General features: G+C 50.5%; 1 protein-coding gene across 1 annotated transcript; it reads right to left on the bottom strand.

Annotated features, from left to right (window-relative positions):
- Positions 1–1,419: 1,419 nt before the first annotated feature.
- On the bottom strand, positions 1,420–21,120 carry LOC148539310 (kinesin-like protein KIF19). The gene is made up of 5 exons (XM_088451566.1): positions 21,007–21,120; positions 20,354–20,479; positions 19,810–19,989; positions 4,317–4,460; positions 1,420–1,633 (listed from the first exon to the last, which is right to left on the bottom strand). The coding sequence occupies exons 1-5, from the start codon at positions 21,118–21,120 to the stop codon at positions 1,481–1,483; spliced, it is 717 nt and encodes a 238-aa protein (XP_088307692.1). The 3' UTR covers positions 1,420–1,480.
- Positions 21,121–22,703: the final 1,583 nt, after the last annotated feature.

Genomic DNA, 22,703 nt, shown 5'->3' with positions numbered 1-22,703 from the left:
GGGATAACCACTGCGGCCAACTGAGTAAACCTTATGCAGCCTGGCTGGCTTACGAGGCCAGGAAACTGCGTCTGTGGATGCAGCCCCTGGCCTTGCCGCTCCCAGAAAACGGGGATGACACGCCCCTGTTTCTGGGAACGCCGGCCGGCCATGCTCCCACACCGCCCCGTATTGCCTCTGTATGTCAATCAGGCAGAGGCATATGGGGGCCAGTGTGTGATCACGCAGGACCCGTTCAGCACACGCGCAGATTCCCGATATACGTGCAATGCTGAATCAAGCCCATAGTTCACTAATCAGTGAGGAACGAATGAATAGATGAGCCACAAAGATGGCTGCCTCCACTGAATTTAGGTGACAGGTACTGTACACTTTAAAAAAGGTAAAATAAAGAGAAATTAAGTTTCCTTTGCACAATTATTTTCCATAAATTATTATATTACAAATTAGCCACACTATGCAAAATATTATAATCCAGCTCACACTTCTCTCTACATACAAATTCTGTCCTGCATACTAGGTTTGCTTTCTATGAATGAATGTCAATACTTATCTTCTTAATATGCTTATGGTTACACAGAACATAAACGAACCCAGTGTACAGCTGCCAACAGTTCATACAGAGAACAAATTGTTTACCAATTCCCATTTACACCCTTGAAAGATTTCTCAGAATTGCTCACAACCAGTTTACTATTTCAGGCTACATAATTTTTGCTGCAAATAGGACCTTTTAGTACAGGTGTTATTCATAACAATGTACTGTATGGAAAGGTGCATGGAAAAGGTAAAAAAAAAGTATATACTTATTGTAGCTAAATAAACATTATCAGGTTTTGTACTATGGTAAAAAGTAGGGGGGTGCACTGGCCACTTTTCGTGTTTTGTGTTTTGGTTTTTGATCTGGATATTTCTTCGTGTTTTGGATCTGGATTGGTTTTGCCAAAACTACCCTTCCATGTTTTGGGTTCTGGGTTTTGTGTTTTGGTTCTGTATTTTTTTAAAAAAAAAGCATAAAAACAGCTAAAATCTCAGAATTTGTGGGTTTTTCTGCTCCTATGCTATTATTAACCTCAATAACATTAATTTCCACTTATTTCCAGTCTATTCTGAACACCTCACAATATTGTTTTTAGGCCAAAAGGTTGCACTGAGGTAGCTGGATGACTATGCTAAGTGACACAAGTGGGTGGCACAAACACGTGGCCCATCTAGGAGTGACACTGCAGTGGCAAACAGGATGGCAGTTTGAAAAACTAGGCCCCAAACAGTACATAATGCAAAGAAAAAAAAGAGGTGCAAGATGGAATTGTCCTTGGGCCCTCCCACTCACCCTTATGTTGTGTAAACAGGACATGCACTTTAACAAACCAAACATTTCAGCGCCAGGGTCTGCCACACGACTGTGGCTGAAATGATTGGTTAATTTGGGCCCAAAAAAAATAAGCTGGCAATTAATCTGTCCTTGCACAAACTGGCTCTACAGAGGCAAGATGTTGTCCTCGTCCTCCTCAACCACCGATTCCTCACCCTCTTCAGTGTTGTGTACATCCTCATCCTCACAGAGTATTAATTCGTCCCCGCTGGAATCCACCACCACAGGTCCCTCTGTACTTTCTGGAGGCTGGCCTTTCTGGAAGAATTGATAATTAATTTTGATGAACATCATCTTCTCCACATTTTGTGGAAGCAACCTCCTACGCCTTTCGCTGACAAGGTTCCTGGCTGCACTAAAAACTCTTTCCGAATACACACTGGAGGGGGGGCAATTGCCTATTTTTCCTGCCAGTACAGGTACAGACTGTCTGACATGCCTACTTGGATCCTGTCACTGATGTAATCCTCCACCATTCTGTCAATGGTGACAGTATCATATGCAGTGACAGTATACATACTGTATTTTAGAAATTGTTGGCAGGTCCTTCAGTCCGGACCAGATGTCCAAACTTGTTCCTGTCTGCCCTGCATCACCGCTAGCGGGTTGCTTAGGATACCTAAGTTGTTTCCTGGCAGCCCCAGTTGCGGGAGAAAATGAAGAAAGAGCTGTTGACGTGTCACGTTCAGCTTCAGCTGACAGTGTTTTCACCAGCAGGTCTTTGAACCTCTGCAGGCTTGTGTCCACCGGAAAGAGAGACACCATGTAGGCTTTAAACCTAGGATCAAGTACGGTGGCCAAAATGTAGTGGTCTGATTTCAACAGATTGACCACCCTCGAATCCTGGCAAAGCGAATGAAGGGCTTCATCCACAAGTCCCACATGCCAAGCGGACTCGCTCCATCTTAGCTCCTCCTTCACTTTCTCCAGCTGCTTCTGCAAAAGCCTGATGAGTGGAATGACCTGACTCAAGCTGGCAGTGTCTGAACTGATTTCATGTGTGGCAAGTTCGAAGGGCTGAAGAACCTTGCACAACACGGAAATCATTTTCCACTGCACTTGAGTCAGGTGCATACCCCTTCCTTTGCCTATGTCATGGGTGGATGTATAGGCTTGAATGGCCTTTTGCTGCTCCTCCATCCTCTGAAGCATATAGAGGGTTGAGTTCCACCGCATCACAACCTCTTGCTTCAGGTGATGGCATGGCAGGTTCAAGACTATATGCTCGCGCTCCAGTCTTCGGCATGTAGTCGCTGAATTGTGAAAGTGGGCAGAAATTTTTCGGGCCACCAAAAGCGTCTCCTGCACGTCCTTGTTGTGTTTCAGAAAATTCTGCACCACCAAATTTATTGTGTAAGCAAAACATGGGACGTGCTGGAATTTTTCTAGATGTAATGCCCACACAATATTGGTGGCATTGTCTGATATCACAAATCCCCAGGAGAGTCTAAGTGGGGTAAGCCACTGGGCGATGATTTCCCTCAGTTTCTCTAAGAGGTTATCGGCGGAGTGCCTCTTTCTGAAACTGGTGATACACAGCGTAGCCTGCCTTCGAACGCGCTGGCGTTTCTGAGCTGCTGCTACTGGTGACGCTGCTGTAGTTGCTGTGTAAGGCGATACATCTACCCAGTGGGCTGTCAGTCATATAGTCCTGTTCCACTTGTCCACATGTCCGTGGTTAAGTGGACATTGGGTACAACCACATTTTTTAGGACACTGAGGACACTTTTTCTTACGACATTCTCGGTATCGCCTGCCTAGTGAAGTGGAATCTAGACGGGATTTGGAACCAGGGACACGCTACATCCATCAATTGTCTAAATCCCACTGCACTAATAGCGGATACCAGACGCACGTCTAATACCAACATAGCAGTCAAGGCCTCAGTTATCCGCTTTGCAACAGGATGACTGCTGTCGTACCTCATCCTCCTCGCTAAGGACTGTTGGAGGGTCAATTGCTTAATAAAAGTAGTGGTGTTCCTACTTCCTCTCTGGGATGATGAACGACTCCCAGCAGCAACAGCAGCAGTAGGTGTAGCAATGCAGGAACCTCTGGAGGAATCCCAGATAGGAGAGGAGTCCACCTTTACATAAGCTACATATGGCAAGACAGTTGTCTGGATTTGGACTGAAGTATTTCCAGACCAAAGAGGTGGAATGTTTGGTCTTCTGCCCAGGCATGACTGTGATGGGCTTTTTCATCCCACGGACAACAACTGTCTCCCCCGGTGCCTGATTTAAACAAACCACATAACCATCAGAATCCTCCTCATCAACTTCCTCTTCAGCGCCAGCTACACCAATATCCTCATCCTGTTGTACTTCAACAGTGACATCTTCAATTTGAATATCAGCAAATGGACTGTGGGTGCTCCTTCCATCACTTGCAGAGGGCGTGCAAATGGTGGAAAAAGCCACCTCTTCCAGTCCAGTGTTGGGAAGGTCAGGCATCGCAACCGCCGCCACACTTGGACTCTCCTTGGGGATTTGTGATATCTTCTTAGAATGCACAGTTCTTTGCTGTGTTTTTGCCAGCTTAACTCGTTTCATTTTTCTAGCGGGAGGAGGGCTTCCATCGTCATGTGAAGCTGAACCACTAGTCATGAACATAGAGAAAGACCTTAGCTCCGTGTCGTAAATAGCATATTGGCAAGTTTACGTTTCTCCTCAGACAATTTAAATGTATTTTTTAAGGTCATTTTCCTGTCATTTGGGATTTTATATGCCCTCAATGCTGCTGTAATCACCAATGCAGTCACTGGGAAAATGGACATGGGTGCCATTTTTCCAAAGTTCTGGGTACAGTGCCAGAGCCTAATTAGTACATGTGCCTGCAAGAGGAGGGGTAGGCTTGCATGGAGACTGCACAAGGGGCCCTTCTTTCTTATCACTGTCCCTGACATCATATGTGTGTAGGAAATCCCATAGTAATAACATACCTTTAGCAGCCAGGTTAACTTGCTGTCCTGATAATTGATATGGCTGCCTGGTCTCTTGCGTAGCGCCATGATGCAATTGCTTAGGGCCAGAAGGTAGTGGTTTATATAGCGACTTTCTTTGAAAGTTTGCCCACTGTTTTTAGTCTGACATAGAAACAGAAAAGATTATGAGAACACATCTAGCTCCAGTCACGGTGTGGATGTAGTACAAACACGTAAACTATGATTAAACTATTTACATAATTTACTTCACTTGTGCCCCAAGACAGTGAACCCCATTCACCTTTTTTTTTTATGTGATATTGGCCGAAATGTTTTTCTTACTGCATGTAATTTACCCTAAGCTGCCAAATAAATATATAATTACATTATGATCATTGATTGGATACTGGTTTATGATATTAAAAAATAACTTTAATCAAAAATTTATATAATTTATTATGAGTAAGGTCTCAGTGGGTGGGGGGCACTGAAATAAATGTATGTAACCAAGGGGGTGGTGACAGAGGCAGATTTAGACCTCCTGGGGTCCTAGGCAAGAGACCGGTTTGGGTCCCCCTCCCTGAAATGGGATGCAGTCAGGATACCGCCGGGCGATATCCCGACACTGAAATCCTGACACCTATCATTAGCCCCACTACAAAATCCCAACACCCGACATACCGAATGAAGGTAAGCTGGATGTCTTAGGGTCTAGTCGCGGGAGGGGAGGGTTAGGGACCCTAGGGGGACTTAGGGTTAGGCACCACTTTGGGAGGGTTAGGGATGGGAAAGGGGGGGTTAGGGTTATGCACAACTGGGGAGGGTTAGGCACCCCCCAGGAGGGCTAGGTTTAGGGTGCGAGGAGGGGGGTTAGGTTTAGACACTAACAGGGGGAGGTTAGGGTTAGGCACTAGGGTGGGTGGTTAGGGTTAGGCACCAATAAGGGAGGGTTAGGCTAGGGAGAGTAGAGGATTAGGGTACTTACCTGCTCCAGTCAGGATTTCGATCCGTCGGGCTGCCGCTGTTGGTATTTGATCCACCGGCATTACATACTGATACACCTCAAACATTCCATAGCATTATATTTTTGGTCCTGATTCATGCTTACGTTATTTGTTGTTTATCCTCCATATATACAATTTTTTAAAGCTTTAAACATTGCAAACATTAAAAAGGGTATGCAGTCGGGATGCTGACGGTCTAAATGCTGACTATCGGCATCCCGACTGTCTAATCCCGGCTAGGGTCTAATGACAGGCGTCAAAATCCCGACACCTGTCATTTTGCCTACGCCGGGAGCCCGAAGCCCGGCATCTCGATCGAAGGTAAGCCGTGTGCCGGGCGCGAACAGCCATGGGGGGGAGGGTTAAGTTAGGAGCTCCCGGGGGACTGAAGGTTTGACAGGCCCCCGGGAGGGGTAGGGTTAGGCATGGGGAAGGGGGGGTTAGGGTTAGGCACCCCCGGGGGGAGAATAGGGATATGCACTCCCTGGGAGACTTTAGGTTTAGGCACAAAGGGGGGTTAGGGTTAGGCACTCGGGGGGGAGGTTAGGCTTAGGCACCCCTAAAGGAGGGTTAGGGTAGGGAATTAGGTTAGCGGTACTTACCTAAATTAGCAGTCGGGATCTTCACGCCTGCCGGGCTTCTGCTCAGAGGCGGATTTAGACCTCATAGGGCCCTAAGCAAGATATCAATTTGGGGCCCTACTCCCTCAACAGCATGCAATTTTACACACGCACAGCCCCATAGCCGCACACACACACACGCACTGCCCCATAGCCGCACACACACTGCCCTCATAGCCACACACACACACACTGCCCTCATAGCCGCACACACACACACTGCCCACATAGCCGCGCACACATGCACTGCCCTCATAGCCACACACACACACACTGCCCTCATAGCCGCACACACACACACTCTGTCCCATAGCCACACACACACTGCCCCATAGCCACACACACACTGCTCTTATAGCTGCACACACACACTGTCCCCATATCCGCACACACACGCACACATTGCCCCCATAGCCGCACACACACACTGCTCTTATAGCCGCACACACACACGGCCCCCATAGCCGCGCACACACACACACTGCTCTCATAGCCGCACACACACACTGCCCCCATAGCCACACACACACATACTGCCCCCATAGCCACACACACACACTGTCCCATAGCCGCACACATACACACTGCTCTCATAGCCGCACACACACACACTGCTCTCATAGCCACACACACACACTGCCCCCATAGCCACACACACACTGCCCCCATAGCCGCACACACACACTGCCCCCATAGCCGCACACACACACATACTGCCCCCATAGCCACACACACACACTGCCCCATAGCCACACACACACACTGCCCCCATAGCCGCACACACACACTGCCCCCATAGCCGCACACACACACTGCCCCCATAGAGGCACACACACACATACTGCCCCCATAGCCACACACACACTGTCCCATAGCCGCACACACACACACTGCTCTCATAGCCGCACACACACACACTGCTCTCATAGCCACACACACACACTGCCCCCATAGCCACACACACACTGCCCCCATAGCCGCACACACACACATACTGCCCCCATAGCCACACACACACACTGCCCCATAGCCAAACACACACACTGCTCTTATAGTTGCACACACACACACTGCCCCCATAGCCGCACACACACATTGCCCCCATAGCCGCACACACACACTGCTCTCATAGCCACACACACACACTGCTCTCATAGCCCCACACACACACTGCTCTCATAGCCCCACACACACACTGCTCTCATAGCCCCACACACACACTGCTCTCATAGCCCCACACACACACACTGCCCCATAGCCGCACACACACACACTGCTCTCATAGCCGCACACACACACACTGCTCTCATAGCCACACACACACTGCCCCCATAGCCGCACACACACTGCCCCCATAGCCGCACACACACTGCCCCCATAGCCGCACACACACTGCCCCCATAGCCGCACACACACACACTGCCCCCATAGCCGCACACACACACACTGCCCCCATAGCCGCACACACACACTGCCCCCATAGCCGCACACACACTGCTCTCATAGCCGCACACACACACTGCCCCCATAGCCGCACACACACACACTGCCCCCATAGCCGCACACACACACTGCCCCCATAGCCGCACACACACTGCTCTCATAGCCGCACACACACACTGCTCCCATAGTCGCACACACACACACTGCTCTCATAGCCCCACACACACACTGCTCTCATAGCCCCACACACACACACTGCCCCATAGCCGCACACACACACACTGCTCTCATAGCCGCACACACACACACACTGCTCTCATAGCCACACACACACACTGCCCCCATAGCCGCACACACACTGCCCCCATAGCCGCACACACACACTGCCCCCATAGCCGCACACACACACATACTGCCCCCATAGCCACACACACACACTGTCCCATAGCCGCACACACACACACTGCTCTCATAGCCACACACACACACTGCCCCCATAGCCACACACACACTGCCCCCATAGCCGCACACACACACATACTGCCCCCATAGCCACACACACACACTGCCCCCATAGCCAAACACACACACTGCTCTTATAGTTGCACACACACACACTGCTCCCATAGCCCCACACACACTGCTCTCATAGCCCCACACACACTGCTCTCATAGCCGCACACACACACACTGCTCCCATAGCCGCACACACACACACTGCTCTCATAGCCCCACACACACACTGCTCTCATAGCCCCACACACACACTGCTCTCATAGCCCCACACACACACACTGCCCCATAGCCGCACACACACACACTGCTCTCATAGCCGCACACACACACACTGCTCTCATAGCCGCACACACACACACTGTCCCCATAGCCACACACACACTGCCCCCATAGCTGCACACACACACATACTGCCCCCATAGCCACACACACACACAGCCCCCATAGCCAAACACACACACTGCTCTTATAGTTGCACACACACTGCTCTTATAGCCACACACACACACTGCTCTTATAGCCGCACACACACACACTGCCCCCATAGCCACACACACACTGCTCTTATAGCCGCACACACACACGGCCCCCATAGCCGCGCACACACACACACTGCTCTCATAGCCGCACACACACACACTGCCCCCATAGCCGCACACACACACACTGCTCTTATAGCCGCACACACACTGCCCCCATAGCCACACACACACTGCTCTTATAGCTGCACACACACACTGTCCCCATATCCGCACACACACGCACACATTGCCCCCATAGCCGCACACACACACTGCTCTTATAGCCGCACACACACACGGCCCCCATAGCCGCGCACACACACACACTGCTCTCATAGCCGCACACACACACTGCCCCCATAGCCACACACACACATACTGCCCCCATAGCCACACACACACACTGTCCCATAGCCGCACACATACACACTGCTCTCATAGCCGCACACACACACACTGCTCTCATAGCCACACACACACACTGCCCCCATAGCCACACACACACTGCCCCCATAGCCGCACACACACACTGCCCCCATAGCCGCACACACACACATACTGCCCCCATAGCCACACACACACACTGCCCCATAGCCACACACACACACTGCCCCCATAGCCGCACACACACACTGCCCCCATAGCCGCACACACACACTGCCCCCATAGAGGCACACACACACATACTGCCCCCATAGCCACACACACACTGTCCCATAGCCGCACACACACACACTGCTCTCATAGCCGCACACACACACACTGCTCTCATAGCCACACACACACACTGCCCCCATAGCCACACACACACTGCCCCCATAGCCGCACACACACACATACTGCCCCCATAGCCACACACACACACTGCCCCATAGCCAAACACACACACTGCTCTTATAGTTGCACACACACACACTGCCCCCATAGCCGCACACACACATTGCCCCCATAGCCGCACACACACACTGCTCTCATAGCCACACACACACACTGCTCTCATAGCCCCACACACACACTGCTCTCATAGCCCCACACACACACTGCTCTCATAGCCCCACACACACACTGCTCTCATAGCCCCACACACACACACTGCCCCATAGCCGCACACACACACACTGCTCTCATAGCCGCACACACACACACTGCTCTCATAGCCACACACACACTGCCCCCATAGCCGCACACACACTGCCCCCATAGCCGCACACACACTGCCCCCATAGCCGCACACACACTGCCCCCATAGCCGCACACACACACACTGCCCCCATAGCCGCACACACACACACTGCCCCCATAGCTGCACACACACACTGCCCCCATAGCCGCACACACACTGCTCTCATAGCCGCACACACACACTGCCCCCATAGCCGCACACACACACACTGCCCCCATAGCCGCACACACACACTGCCCCCATAGCCGCACACACACTGCTCTCATAGCCGCACACACACACTGCTCCCATAGTCGCACACACACACACTGCTCTCATAGCCCCACACACACACTGCTCTCATAGCCCCACACACACACACTGCCCCATAGCCGCACACACACACACTGCTCTCATAGCCGCACACACACACACACTGCTCTCATAGCCACACACACACACTGCCCCCATAGCCGCACACACACTGCCCCCATAGCCGCACACACACACTGCCCCCATAGCCGCACACACACACATACTGCCCCCATAGCCACACACACACACTGTCCCATAGCCGCACACACACACACTGCTCTCATAGCCACACACACACACTGCCCCCATAGCCACACACACACTGCCCCCATAGCCGCACACACACACATACTGCCCCCATAGCCACACACACACACTGCCCCCATAGCCAAACACACACACTGCTCTTATAGTTGCACACACACACACTGCTCCCATAGCCCCACACACACTGCTCTCATAGCCCCACACACACTGCTCTCATAGCCGCACACACACACACTGCTCCCATAGCCGCACACACACACACTGCTCTCATAGCCCCACACACACACTGCTCTCATAGCCCCACACACACACACTGCCCCATAGCCGCACACACACACTGCTCTCATAGCCGCACACACACACACTGCTCTCATACCCGCACACACACACACTGTCCCCATAGCCACACACACACTGCCCCCATAGCTGCACACACACACATACTGCCCCCATAGCCACACACACACACAGCCCCCATAGCCAAACACACACACTGCTCTTATAGTTGCACACACACTGCTCTTATAGCCACACACACACACTGCTCTTATAGCCGCACACACACACACTGCCCCCATAGCCACACACACACTGCTCTTATAGCCGCACACACACACGGCCCCCATAGCCGCGCACACACACACACTGCTCTCATAGCCGCACACACACACACTGCCCCCATAGCCGCACACACACACACTGCTCTTATAGCCGCACACACACTGCCCCCATAGCCACACACACACACTGCCCCCATAGCCGCACACACACACACACTGCTCTCATAGCCGCACACACACACTGCCCCCATAGCCGCACACACACACACTGCTCTTATAGCCGCACACACACTGCCCCCATAGCCGCACACACACACTGCCCCCATAGCCGCACACACACTGCTCTCATAGCCGCACACACACACTGCTCTCATAGCCGCACACACACACACTGCTCTCATAGCCCCCCACACACACTGCTCTCATAGCCCCACACACACACTGCTCTCATAGCCCCACACACACACACTGCCCCCATAGCCACACACACACTGCCCCCATAGCCGCACACACACACGGCCCCCATAGCCGCACACACACTGTCCCCATAGCCGCACACACACACACTGCTCCCATAGCCGCACACACACTGTCCCCATAGCCGCACACACACACACTGCTCTCATAGCCGCACACACACACTGCTCTCATAGCCACACACACACACTGCTCTCATACCCGCACACACACACTGTCCCATAGCCGCACACATACACACTGCTCTCATAGCCGCACACACACACACTGCTCTTATAGCCACACACACACACACTGCCCCCATAGCCGCACACACACACGGCCCCCATAGCCGCACACACAAACACTGCTCTCATAGCCGCACACACACACACTGGCCCCATAGCCGCACACACACTGTCCCCATAGCTGCCCACACACACACTGCTCTCATAGCCGCACACACACACACTGCTCTTATAGCCACACACACACACTGCTCTCATACCCGCACACACACACTGTCCCATAGCCGCACACACACACACTGTCCCATAGCCGCACACACACACACTGTCCCATAGCGGCACACACACACACTGCTCTCATAGCCGCACACACACACACACTGCACCCATAGCCGCACACACACATACTGCCCCCATAGCCACACACACACACTGCCCCCATAGCCAAACACACACACTGCTCTTATAGTTGCACACACACTGCTCTTATAGCCACACACACACACTGCTCTTATAGCCGCACACACACACACTGCCCCCATAGCCACACACACACTGCTCTCATAGCCGCGCACACACACACTGTCCCATAGCCGCACACACACACACACACTGGTCTAATAGCCACACACACTGCTCTCATAGCCGCACACACACACTGCCCCATAGCCACACACACACTGCTCTTATAGCCGCACACACACACACTGCTCTTATAGCCGCACACTGCCCCCATAGCCACACACACACACACAGCTCTCATAGCCACACACACTGCTCTCATAGCCACGCACACACACACACTGCTCTCATAGCCACACACTGCTCTCATAGCCGCACACACACACACACACTGCCCCCATAGCCGCATATATACACATACATGTACTGACACACACACTTATTGACACCACTTACTGACACACGCTTACTGACACCACCAAGTGGCTGACACACACTTACTGACACTGGTACCATGTACTGACACAGACATTCATTTACTACACATTCACACAGCACAAGACAGTCTTTATTTGCTTGTGCAAACACCCTCCCCCACATCCTGCAGAGATTATAGCAGGAGGGTGATAGAAACATCAAACACCCCCTCTGCCCTGCGGACTATAGCAGGTGCAGGTGGACAATTCCCCCCTCCCCCCAATCCACAGCACCATAGTATGTGGCCCAACAGGCAATGGCACTCACCTTCTATTATTCTCTCTCCAAATGTCAGCATGGAGGGTACCTCAGCCTCTTCTAGGCTCCGCTCCTCTCTCTGCGTGTGACGTTACTGGTCACATGCAGCACAGCTGAGCAGGGGAGACTAGAAGAGTGCAGAGACACAGAGCAGCACCCAGCAGCTGTCCAATCAATGTGCTGACAGTCTGCCGGGCAAATCAATAATATAACAAACCTCCGTTCTACAGCCCTGTCTGCGGGCCCCCAGGGACCCGCCGGGCCCTAAGCGGCCGCTTGGGTTGCCTAGCGGTAAATCCGCTACTGTCTGCTGTCGGGATTTGAACCGCCGGCCACAGGGCAAATATAACACAAAATCATTTTTTTTAATTTTCAACACCTGATATCATAGAAAGTGCAATCAATGTATGTAAAAATAGCCACCTTTAAAGAGCCAGTGGCGGAACTCCCGGAGACAATGGAGTCAGATGCCGCCGGGCGCCCAGCCCTGAAGGGGGCATCTGGCTCCATTGTCTCCAGGGTCCCGGCAGTTCCACTTCCTTCCACCACATCTATACCTACCCCTATACCGCTACCGCCGGCTTCACTAGTCTGTAAATAAAAGAAAGCCAGAGAGAGGAGCCGCTGAGCTGAGCACCAATCAGCATCAGCGGCGCTCCTCCTCCGGCTCCACTATACACTCTGTGCTCTCGGTGGGCCGCGGACATCACCACGTATCATGTGACCGCCCGCGACCTCACCCTGCGCCTGCCCCGTGCTCCTCTGAAGAGCCGCCCAACACTGCAGAGTGCAGACTGACCGTGGTGGTGGAGACACTGTCTGTGGAGAGTGCGGCTGGGACCCGGGAGACAGGATCTGCGTGGTGGACCACCTCCCGGAGAAATAAAACTGGTTGATCGGGAGCCGGCAGCCCCTGCTGTCTGAGAGCTCAGCCACAGGTAAGAGCTCCCCTCCCTTTGCCCCCCAGAACTATCACCTCCCTCTCCCTTTGGGTTCTGCCATGTTGCCCACTCCTATTACCCCGTACCTCAGCTTTTGCATGTCCCCGAATATTAGCAATGCCCCCTCTCTCTGCTAGTCCATGATAAGTTTCTGAAGCCCCCTCTATTGCCAAGCCCCTGCCTCACACCTTGCTGGCAGCTCACTTTGCACCCTCTTGCCAGACACAGTCCTGCATCACCCTCCTGGCAGCTACCCAGCAGTCCCCATTGGAATGGTCTTCTCCTCTCTATGCGCCCCCTAAACCTGGGAGGCGGCGGTGGGAGACAGGATGGATGGAGAGGCGGCCCGGAATAGCTGTTTACCTGCACCGGGGACGTGGGACAGCACCTTTCTGCGAGGGAAGGAAAATTGTATCCGTGGCGTAGTGTAAAATCCATCAAAGGCTGGAGAGGAGGAGAAGATGAGAGGGCGGGCAGCAGCACACATAGCTATCTACTGTATGTGCAGGACAGGCTGATGATCTATACTTACTATATATTATATGTGTGGCACGGAGATTATATATATATATACATATCATGGGCAGGGTTATGATTAATCTTTACACTGGAGAACTGAATATAACTGTTCTGGGTGCGCCAGGACGTATTGTGATACATACTATAGGACAGTGACAGAGAGCCGTGGCCCATAGCTATCCTATTCAGTCTGCTCTTTCCAAAATAGTAGATATAAAACACCAAGGATTCACATTTGTATTTATCATAGAAATAGGCCAGGCTACACTATAAAGCCGGCCATACACGGTGCAATGGCATCGTGCGAGGCAACAGGGGAACCGACGTCCAACATATCGGGCGGTCCACACACACGGTGCGATCAGGTGGCCAACTGCCCAGTATGCAGGCTCCCCCCTCCCTCACCCGCATGGCAATGCATGGCATCGCACATCGTATACCCTGATCTTGCAGTAAGATCAGGTGATTCGATGTACGACCCCATGGGAGCACGCTTTGTACGATATTATGGCCATTTACGGTGTGATATAGCAGCCAAATCGTACCAATCCATCGGATAGGCTGCTTTATTGCACCGTGTATGGGCAGCATAAGATTCACAACTCATCACAGCCAGGCTTCATGCAAATTGATCATTTACTTAGTTAGGGATCACCGCCCGCCTACATTAGGTTAGCATTCCGCGCTCATCTGCATGCCTTCCCATTACTAAACCCCTCAATCATAGACTCTATTATATTACTTTCCCCCTTCACTGATTGCACCATATCCCCTACCCTCTAATTCCCACCCATCCCTTAATACTTATTGTTACACCCAGGACCATTAGTGACCGCTCTGTATATCAGTGCCCTCCCCCTCCACCCTTCCTCACTGATTGTCAGGGCTACTAGCACCCTGTGCAAGAAATTCTCCTCCACCCAAATCCAGCTATTTTCATAATCAGTACTTTTATTAACCGAAAAAGATATTCCCTAGTTTTTCATTTAACAAATTATTCCACAGAAGCCAAGTAAATAAATATCGAGACATCAAGCCATATTGCCACAGGGAAAAAAACACACACAGGGCCTAATTCAGCATGGATCGGAATTGCAACCACGTACGCAGATCGGTATGCACTGCACGTGCGCTGTGATCATTCACGCACATAGGAATCCATTGCAGAGTCCGTGACAAGCCGTAAGCGTTTGGAGGTGGTGACGGGGTAGTGGGCGTACAAATGCAGGTGCGTCTTTTCCATTTGAATGCTGTTGCATAAATTACCCACTGCAACGTTATACGCATCGTGAGTACTCACTGCATGCGATGAGACTTGCAATTTCTGAGCCAGGTCAGAGCTGCTGTAATTGTGCGTGATGGGCCGATGTTCCTTGATGTTACCGATGTGTACGCAGGACTGCAAGGTATTACAGATGTGAGGCAGCAGCAGTGGCTGTCTCTATGCTGGCTAAGCGGTTACAGACATTAGCATATTTATACAGCAGCACTATGGGCCTGATTCAGACCCACTCGCTAAGATGCATATTCTCGCTGCTGCCGATGGTATGCAGTGTGAATATATTGTGCGCATGCGCATACCTTAGTGAAAGTTCACAATGCGTTTGCTCACTGCGCATAGACAGCCCAGCAGAGTGAGTGACAGGGGAAGCCGTTTGTAGGTGGTAACTGGGACTGGCCATTAAAAATGGGGGAGTGGAGGTGCAAACGCAGGCGTGCCTGAGCATCTCAATGGCGTTTTAGAAGTGTGCATCATAGTACAGATCACCTGGCTTGTTTTTACACTGAAGTGCTCGCAGTGCTTGCGGCAGGGTATGGTCAACCTCAAGAGCTGAGATAGACATGACGTGCACAAGTGGGCATCTTAAAACAGGCTGGTGAGTGTCTGCATACACTATGTGATCGCTCTCTAAGAAATACTGGGCATGCTAATGCGTCGCTGTGCGAGAGCACTGCCTACGTAATTTGCATACACATCATGCAAGCGATCGCATCTAGCGAGTGGCTCTGAATCAGGCCCATAGTGCTATTACGGAGCTGCAATCACAATTCGTACTGAATCAGGCCCATTGTCCGCCAATAAAGAAAAAAAAAAACACGCACACATTGTCCGCCAAAGGAAAAATTAATTGTCCCAACAGGAAAAAAAAATAAACATACATACTTAATGCCCCCACAAGAAAAAATAAACATACATTAAATCATTGCCCCCACAGGAAAAAAATAAAATAAAACATACATTCATTTATTGCCCCCACAGAAAAAAAAAACATACATTAATTCTTTGTCCCCCACGCCTCCCAGAAAACTGAGCGACCTCACCTGCAGGAAAAGTTGCAGGAGGAGCTCCATAGTAACCAATAGGATCAGTGACTGGTCATCCGATCCCTCACTTGCCTTCAGCCCACCGTGGCACCGGCACGCAGCAGCAGCCTCAGTAATAAGTCACTTGCTGCATCTGTGTGCGCGGGCTGGACAGAGGACCTCATTCAGAGGCGGTCGCAAGAAGCGATCGCTCTCTCTGAATGAGGGCGGGCACTTCTTTTTTTTTGCTGCGGCCTCCTGGTCGCAAGCTAAGCTTTAGTTTACCACCCACAGCTTAGATAGCGACCATCGGGACTTGCGACCAGACCCTAAGGTTGGGTCTGGGCACTCGCAAGCCCCAGGGAGCTTTCTGCTATGATCGATCAGGAAGCTCCCCACTGACATCACTGATGATGTCAGTGCGGCCGCCCACAAAACGGTAGGCGTTCCTTAAGGAACGCCTCCATTTTGGAAACCACCCCCACCGGCCCGCCTACAAAAAGGGGCGAGCTGTCGATCAACATCGACAGCCGCCCCTTTTGTAGCGAGCTCCGGAGCAAAAGAGTTTCTCGTTCCGGGGCTTGCGCATGCGCAGTGTGGCCGCTGTGCATGCGCAGGACTACCCATCGACCCGGTTGTGAGCACATCGGCGCTTGCGACTGGGTCTGAATGACCCCCAGAGTGTGGTAGTGTGACCTATGACATCATGCTGTCGCCTATAGATCACTCACAGCCCACGTCTGATCTACACAGAAGAGCCCAGGGCTGCCCAGGCCAGGAATTTGTATAATGGCAGGCTCAGCCATGATGCTTGCAATGCGTTCATGGATTCTGGAGGACATGGAGGCCTGGGTGTAGCAGTGGTCTACCAGATATGTCCCGGCGGCCACACTGCACACCTGTTCGGCCGCTACACAAGTACTGCCCTCGAGCTGGCCATGCTGATTGTAGCAGGCAGCAGTGACACCCATCCGTTAATACTTATTGTTACACTCAGGGCCATGAGTGATCACATTATATATCAGTGTGTGTGTCTCACTGATTGTAGCAGGCAACGGTCACTAATGGCCCCTGGGTGTAAAAATAAGTATTAAAGGATGGTTACCACTGCCTGCCACCTCCCCCCATATATGAGCAGGCCACAATCTTCTATACAGTCAGTGCTGCCCAGCCAGGGCCTGATTAAGGCTTGCAGGGGCCCCGGGGCAACTAAATTCTGGGGGCCCCTACGAATAAAATGTCCACGGCCCCCAGCAGCCACTTCTATGCCCCTTACCTATGGAGAGAGAGGGAAAAGAGAGAAAGAGAGGGGGAAAGGGTAAAAGAGAGAGATGGGGAGACAGACAAAGAGGAGAGAGACAAAAAAAGGGAGACAGAGAGGGAGACTGCGAGCACACACACACTACCTGCTTGTGCTTGGCTTGCTTTATCTTGATCCTCACAGGGGCAGGCATGTCACAGCATTAGGCCACGCCCCCTACCCGTACACCCGCAAATCGCAGCAATATCAGCCATGGGGGTCGGGGCTTAGATCGTCTAGCAGTCACAATCACCTTGCTGCTTATCCTCCGCTGGTCCCGGCTCCTCTCTCCCTCCCGGCTCCTCTCTCCGTGCATATGACATCATACACTCGTGCGTCATGAGGTCACATGCACAACAAAGCACAGAGACTAACTTGCATCCCGGAGCCAGCACCTGGCATACTGTCAGCGCAGCAGCCGGAGTCTCTTTAGACAGCCAGCGTGACGCTCCTGTTCACACTTTCGGTTTAGTCTGAGATCTGCCAGAAATGCCCTGCATACAGCCCTGGCCACGGGCCCCCTGTTACCCGCCAGCCCTAGGCAGGTGCCTTTATTGCCTAGTGGGAAATCCGCCTGTGGGTGGTGGCCTGTAACAGACTGTGAATCACTGCTCTAAAGGGAGAAAGACCACACTTAGGGAGGACTACAAACACAAGAAAATACAGTTATAAACATGAATGGGCTGAATGAGCTTTAATCAAAGAAAAGAGCTTATAGTACTTTTCCTGCAACCTCAGAATACAGAACAAGAACTACCCTAGGACCACTTAGCTCCTTGATAATTATACACATAATGAATATCATTTACGTTGCACAATGCCAGAGCAGCTTTGGCCTCACCGTGCACCTCACTTTGTGTGAGCAGGGCCATAAGTACTGTAGCTATGGGCCACTAGTACCACCCCACGGCCTTTGGTTCTGGCTGGCAGGGTGCCTGGAACCCTGCAGCCAGGATTGCTGTTGCAGAACCCACACGGGCACCCTGCACAGCATATGCAGCCTGTTGAGCTTACTGGAGGTGTCGATCATGGCCCGTCTGTGTGACGTGATGATGTAATGCGCGCAACATCATGACATGGTGCGTTCAGGGGACAGGGGCTGGGACAAGGCGCAATTATGCCTTGTTATGTCTTTGTGTGAGAGTGCACCAAGATTTCCATCAGGGTTTAACCTTACCAAGCAAAGTGGCTGCATCTGCAGAGGAGCAGAAGAATATAAGACAAATGGGAGGAGTTAGGAGGAGTGAAGGTGTCCCTAGCTGCCAAGCCTAATATGTATGGTGTTGGCACATCACAGTTCCTTGTCGTACAGAGCAGAACTAGAACAAAATCTTGCACAGTGCACATCTGGAGATTGTTCTCTAGTTTGCAGAGGCGTTCCCTTAGAGCAGATAGCAGGCACACACCCAGACGTGCTCTGGGTGTGCTATCTATGCTCACTGGTCCAAAACCAAAGCATTTAGCATAGTACAGTTTTAGTAACCTTCTACTGTACAGTACAGTCCTAAAAATACATTGAATGTTCCTCTTTGTGATTCCGTGGGTTCTCTCTGGGTGCTCTGATTTCCTCCAAAATCATATTGGCAGGTGAATTGGCAGCTGGACAAAAAATGTACCCCTGTATGGGAGTGTGTGTGTATGTGTGCTAGAGAATTTTGACTGTAAGCTGCAATGGGCCAGGGACTGATGTGAATGACAAATATTCTCTCTGTAGAGTAGACAGTGACGACTAGTGGTAAAGTATGAACACTGCAACAGGACAGCAAACTAACGATATTCACCTATTTGCAGGGCCATATTTATAATGGGTGCAAGGTGTGTGGTGCACACGGGCCCCTGAGTCCAGGGGAGCCCACACCCTGCACCAGTATTTAGTTAACGCTTACCTTTCCGCAGTCTTTAGAGTACTGCAAAAATCACAGGGAAAATGTCGGTGACCATTTTCCCGGTGACTCGTGAATGTACAGAAAAGATGTCCCTGGGAATAAGGCATGGGCGCCATTTCTCCGGAGACCTGCGCATGTGCAGTAGATAGGAGGGGGCCCAAACTGAGGTTGTACACGGGCCTCTCTCTTAAAATGCCCCTACAAATGGGAAATACAAAGAAATGATAATGATATGTAAAACACAAGTGATACCTGGCATGCTCGCTTTGTTCCTGCCAGGTCTATCATGTAAAGCTTGCTGGTGCACACTCCATCACTGCTCGTCTGCTTTACGGTGACTTGTAACACAGCATGGGAACGAGATGAGTTCTTATTGGCAGCTGTAGCTGCGTTAGAGTGGCGCTTGTTCCCTTTCATCAGTAATGCTATGGCCTGAAAAAGAGAGAGTAATATAGATGCACCAACACTCTTGTGGTTACACAAAACAACTCATAAAGTTACACCCATGTGTTATAGCTACAATGGGGTCACTACACCAACGATCACATAATCATGGGCCCTCTTATTAATTCACACATTACTAGGTTCTTTGCAGACAGCAAACTTGTTTGTATTAGTCTGTACTTATATAACATTGTTATTTGTACCCCCCTTGTTCAGTGCTGCAGAACCCTTAGGGTGCCTTATAAATAAAAGGTAATAATAATAATAATAATAATAATAATAATATAAACAGGGATGACTAGTGGTGGAGTATGGACGCTGCATAAGGGTAGCACAGACTAATGATAGTCACCTCTTCAGGGCTGCTGGGGAAGAACTCAGCGATCCCTTCTATCTTGCTGTTGCCGTAGGGATCCTCTCTGAGGGTCAAACATCCAGAGGATGGTCTTAGCAGATCCTGAACGGTTTCATTGTAGACCTAAAAATGTAATGAAGGAATAATCACTCTCTGCAATACAAGTACGACAAGTGTGTAATCCACATTTACTCTCTAGAAAGGTCTTGGGTTACTTGTGGTTCTCCACATGCTGTATATCACGGTTTTTCGGGGCCATTACATACATGGCAGGGGCCAATCTGAGCTTTCAGTCCTGCACCAGTCCCCGTGAATTCTCAAAAAAGCAGAGATGGGGTCCCCCTCAAAATTGGCTAGGGGGCCTGGTGAATGCTAGTTATGCCCCTGATTGCACATGTAGAGGGGTCATTTACATCATGTGTAGTTGCATCCGGCCCTACAGTGCTGGCAATAGATGCACATCCCCAAATCTGCCTATGCATCATGTCAAAATGTGCTGCAATATACTTGGCCTATGCATGTTTGCCACTGCATGTGTGTGCATGTGCAGTATGTAAATGCATATCTTATGCAGAAACCCCCAGAGTTCCATCCAACTCCAAATAAGACACATAGAATATAAACCAAGCACATATTCCTAACATATTTACCTCAGCATAGGACAATGAAACAGAGAATTTATTTGGCCCTCTCTGCTCCTCAATGGTCTTATATATTTCTTTCAGAGTGTGTAATATTACTCCGGGCTCATGACCATTGCCCATCATGGTAAACGTCTTCCCGGAGCCTGTAATAAATATAAAGGTATTAAACATACACTCACTGACGTTACAAGAAAGAATGGCAGATATGCAATTATACAATGTGTCGTGTCAGTAATGAACAGTGACAGACATCATGTGACTATACCAATATTCATCAGGATGCTGCTCATCAGTTCACTCTCAGGGATGTCACCGCTTGTTAGTGAATGGATAGATGTGCACTATTGTATATTTGTTCTGTCCATAAAATGCTGCCTATAACGTTTGGTGATGGGTGCACCTATTCCCTGGTCAGTGAGAGTTAGAAGGAGTGGTATTCACAAGCTGCCATGCACCTAACGCCTCACTTACTGGAACCATATGGATAATTGCACAGCCCATAAGGTAACTACTAGCTAACAATTACTAACAATACAGATGGTCCACATGTCTTTACCAGCACTCATTTCACCAGCTCACTACTTTTACAAATACAATATAAACAATTACACTTATGATTTAATAACATTGTTTACCTGTTGGGCAATACGCAAATATGGCAGCATTGTACCCTGAAATGATACCATCCACTAGGTTCTTCATTGTGGACTGATAGACATGCTCCTGAAATGAGACACTTTTATTGATGCTACATAAGCAATCATGCAAACATTTTTTTAAATATGATCTATACTGAATAAAGAGAAATGATAGCTGTATAGGCATTAATGTCTGATGCTACATTCACATGTGATGATAAATTGTTCTCATGCGCTATTTTACACCCTTACAAGATGCAGCATAAGCAGCGCTACCATATGTATAATAGGTGTGGGGTGTGTGGTGCACGTGGGCACCTGAGTCCAAGGGGGCCCACACCGCACTCCATACACCCATTAAATGTACTTACCATGCAGCCGTCTCAACAGAAATCTACCTTGTGGCGCTATTTTCCTGGAGATATATGCATGCCCAATAGGCTCTGGCACAGTACCAGAGACTACAAAGGAGCAGTGCTGCCTGCTCCTTCAGTGTTAGAAGCCAATTGCTGCACTTAATGCTACAGTGCAGCACCCGGCTCCTGTCAGTGAGGGGGAGACTGCACCTTGGTGTCACCCCTCAGCAGGTGACACCTGGGTGCTGACCGCCCCCCCCTTGTGATGCCACTGATCTCAGGATTACAATTACGTGGGTAGCTGCTTGATCAAACACCTCATTAAAGGTAAACGTCCTCTCTCTGGTCCTGCAGCAACGCAGGACATCATCAGGATCCTCGCCAGGGTCCTGCAGTAGTACTGTCTATAAGGAAAGAGAAGACACATGTTCAGAAGATGTCACCAGGTTCTACAAGCACCGCTGTGGCTGGAGCAGAACATCTTAAGTCCAGTTTGTATTCATGGATGGCGGTGAAGTCACACATAGGACCGGGATCCGGGAGTATAAAGTGATATTTGTCAGCATTTCAGCACAGTTTCCACAAACATTTTGCTGATATCTATAAAAGCTCTACTAGTTACTGGTTCTTAGGCCCTTAAGACACAGGATAGTTTACCTCTTAAGCCTGGAGGTCCGTACATTTGTACATGAGACATATAATAACTTAT

This window comes from Taudactylus pleione, unplaced genomic scaffold, assembly GCF_031769625.1.
Source record: "Taudactylus pleione unplaced genomic scaffold, aTauple2 ptg000026l, whole genome shotgun sequence".
NCBI classification, from domain to species: Eukaryota; Metazoa; Chordata; class Amphibia; order Anura; family Myobatrachidae; genus Taudactylus; species Taudactylus pleione.
Note: the sequence above shows the minus strand (reverse complement) of the source record. Positions and strands in the feature narration are given on the sequence as shown.

Bases quoted from the DNA above. Each gene is read 5' to 3' on its own strand.
- LOC148539310 (XM_088451566.1), bottom strand. From the start codon at position 21,120: ATGGGCAATGGTCATGAGCCCGGAGTAATATTACACACTCTGAAAGAA. The intron at 20,480-21,006 runs GTAAATATGTTA...TTACATTTTTAG, and splicing joins TTTCATTGTCCTATGCTGAG to GTCTACAATGAAACCGTTCA. The intron at 19,990-20,353 runs GTGACTATCATT...TCTCTTTTTCAG, and splicing joins TCCCCAGCAGCCCTGAAGAG to GCCATAGCATTACTGATGAA.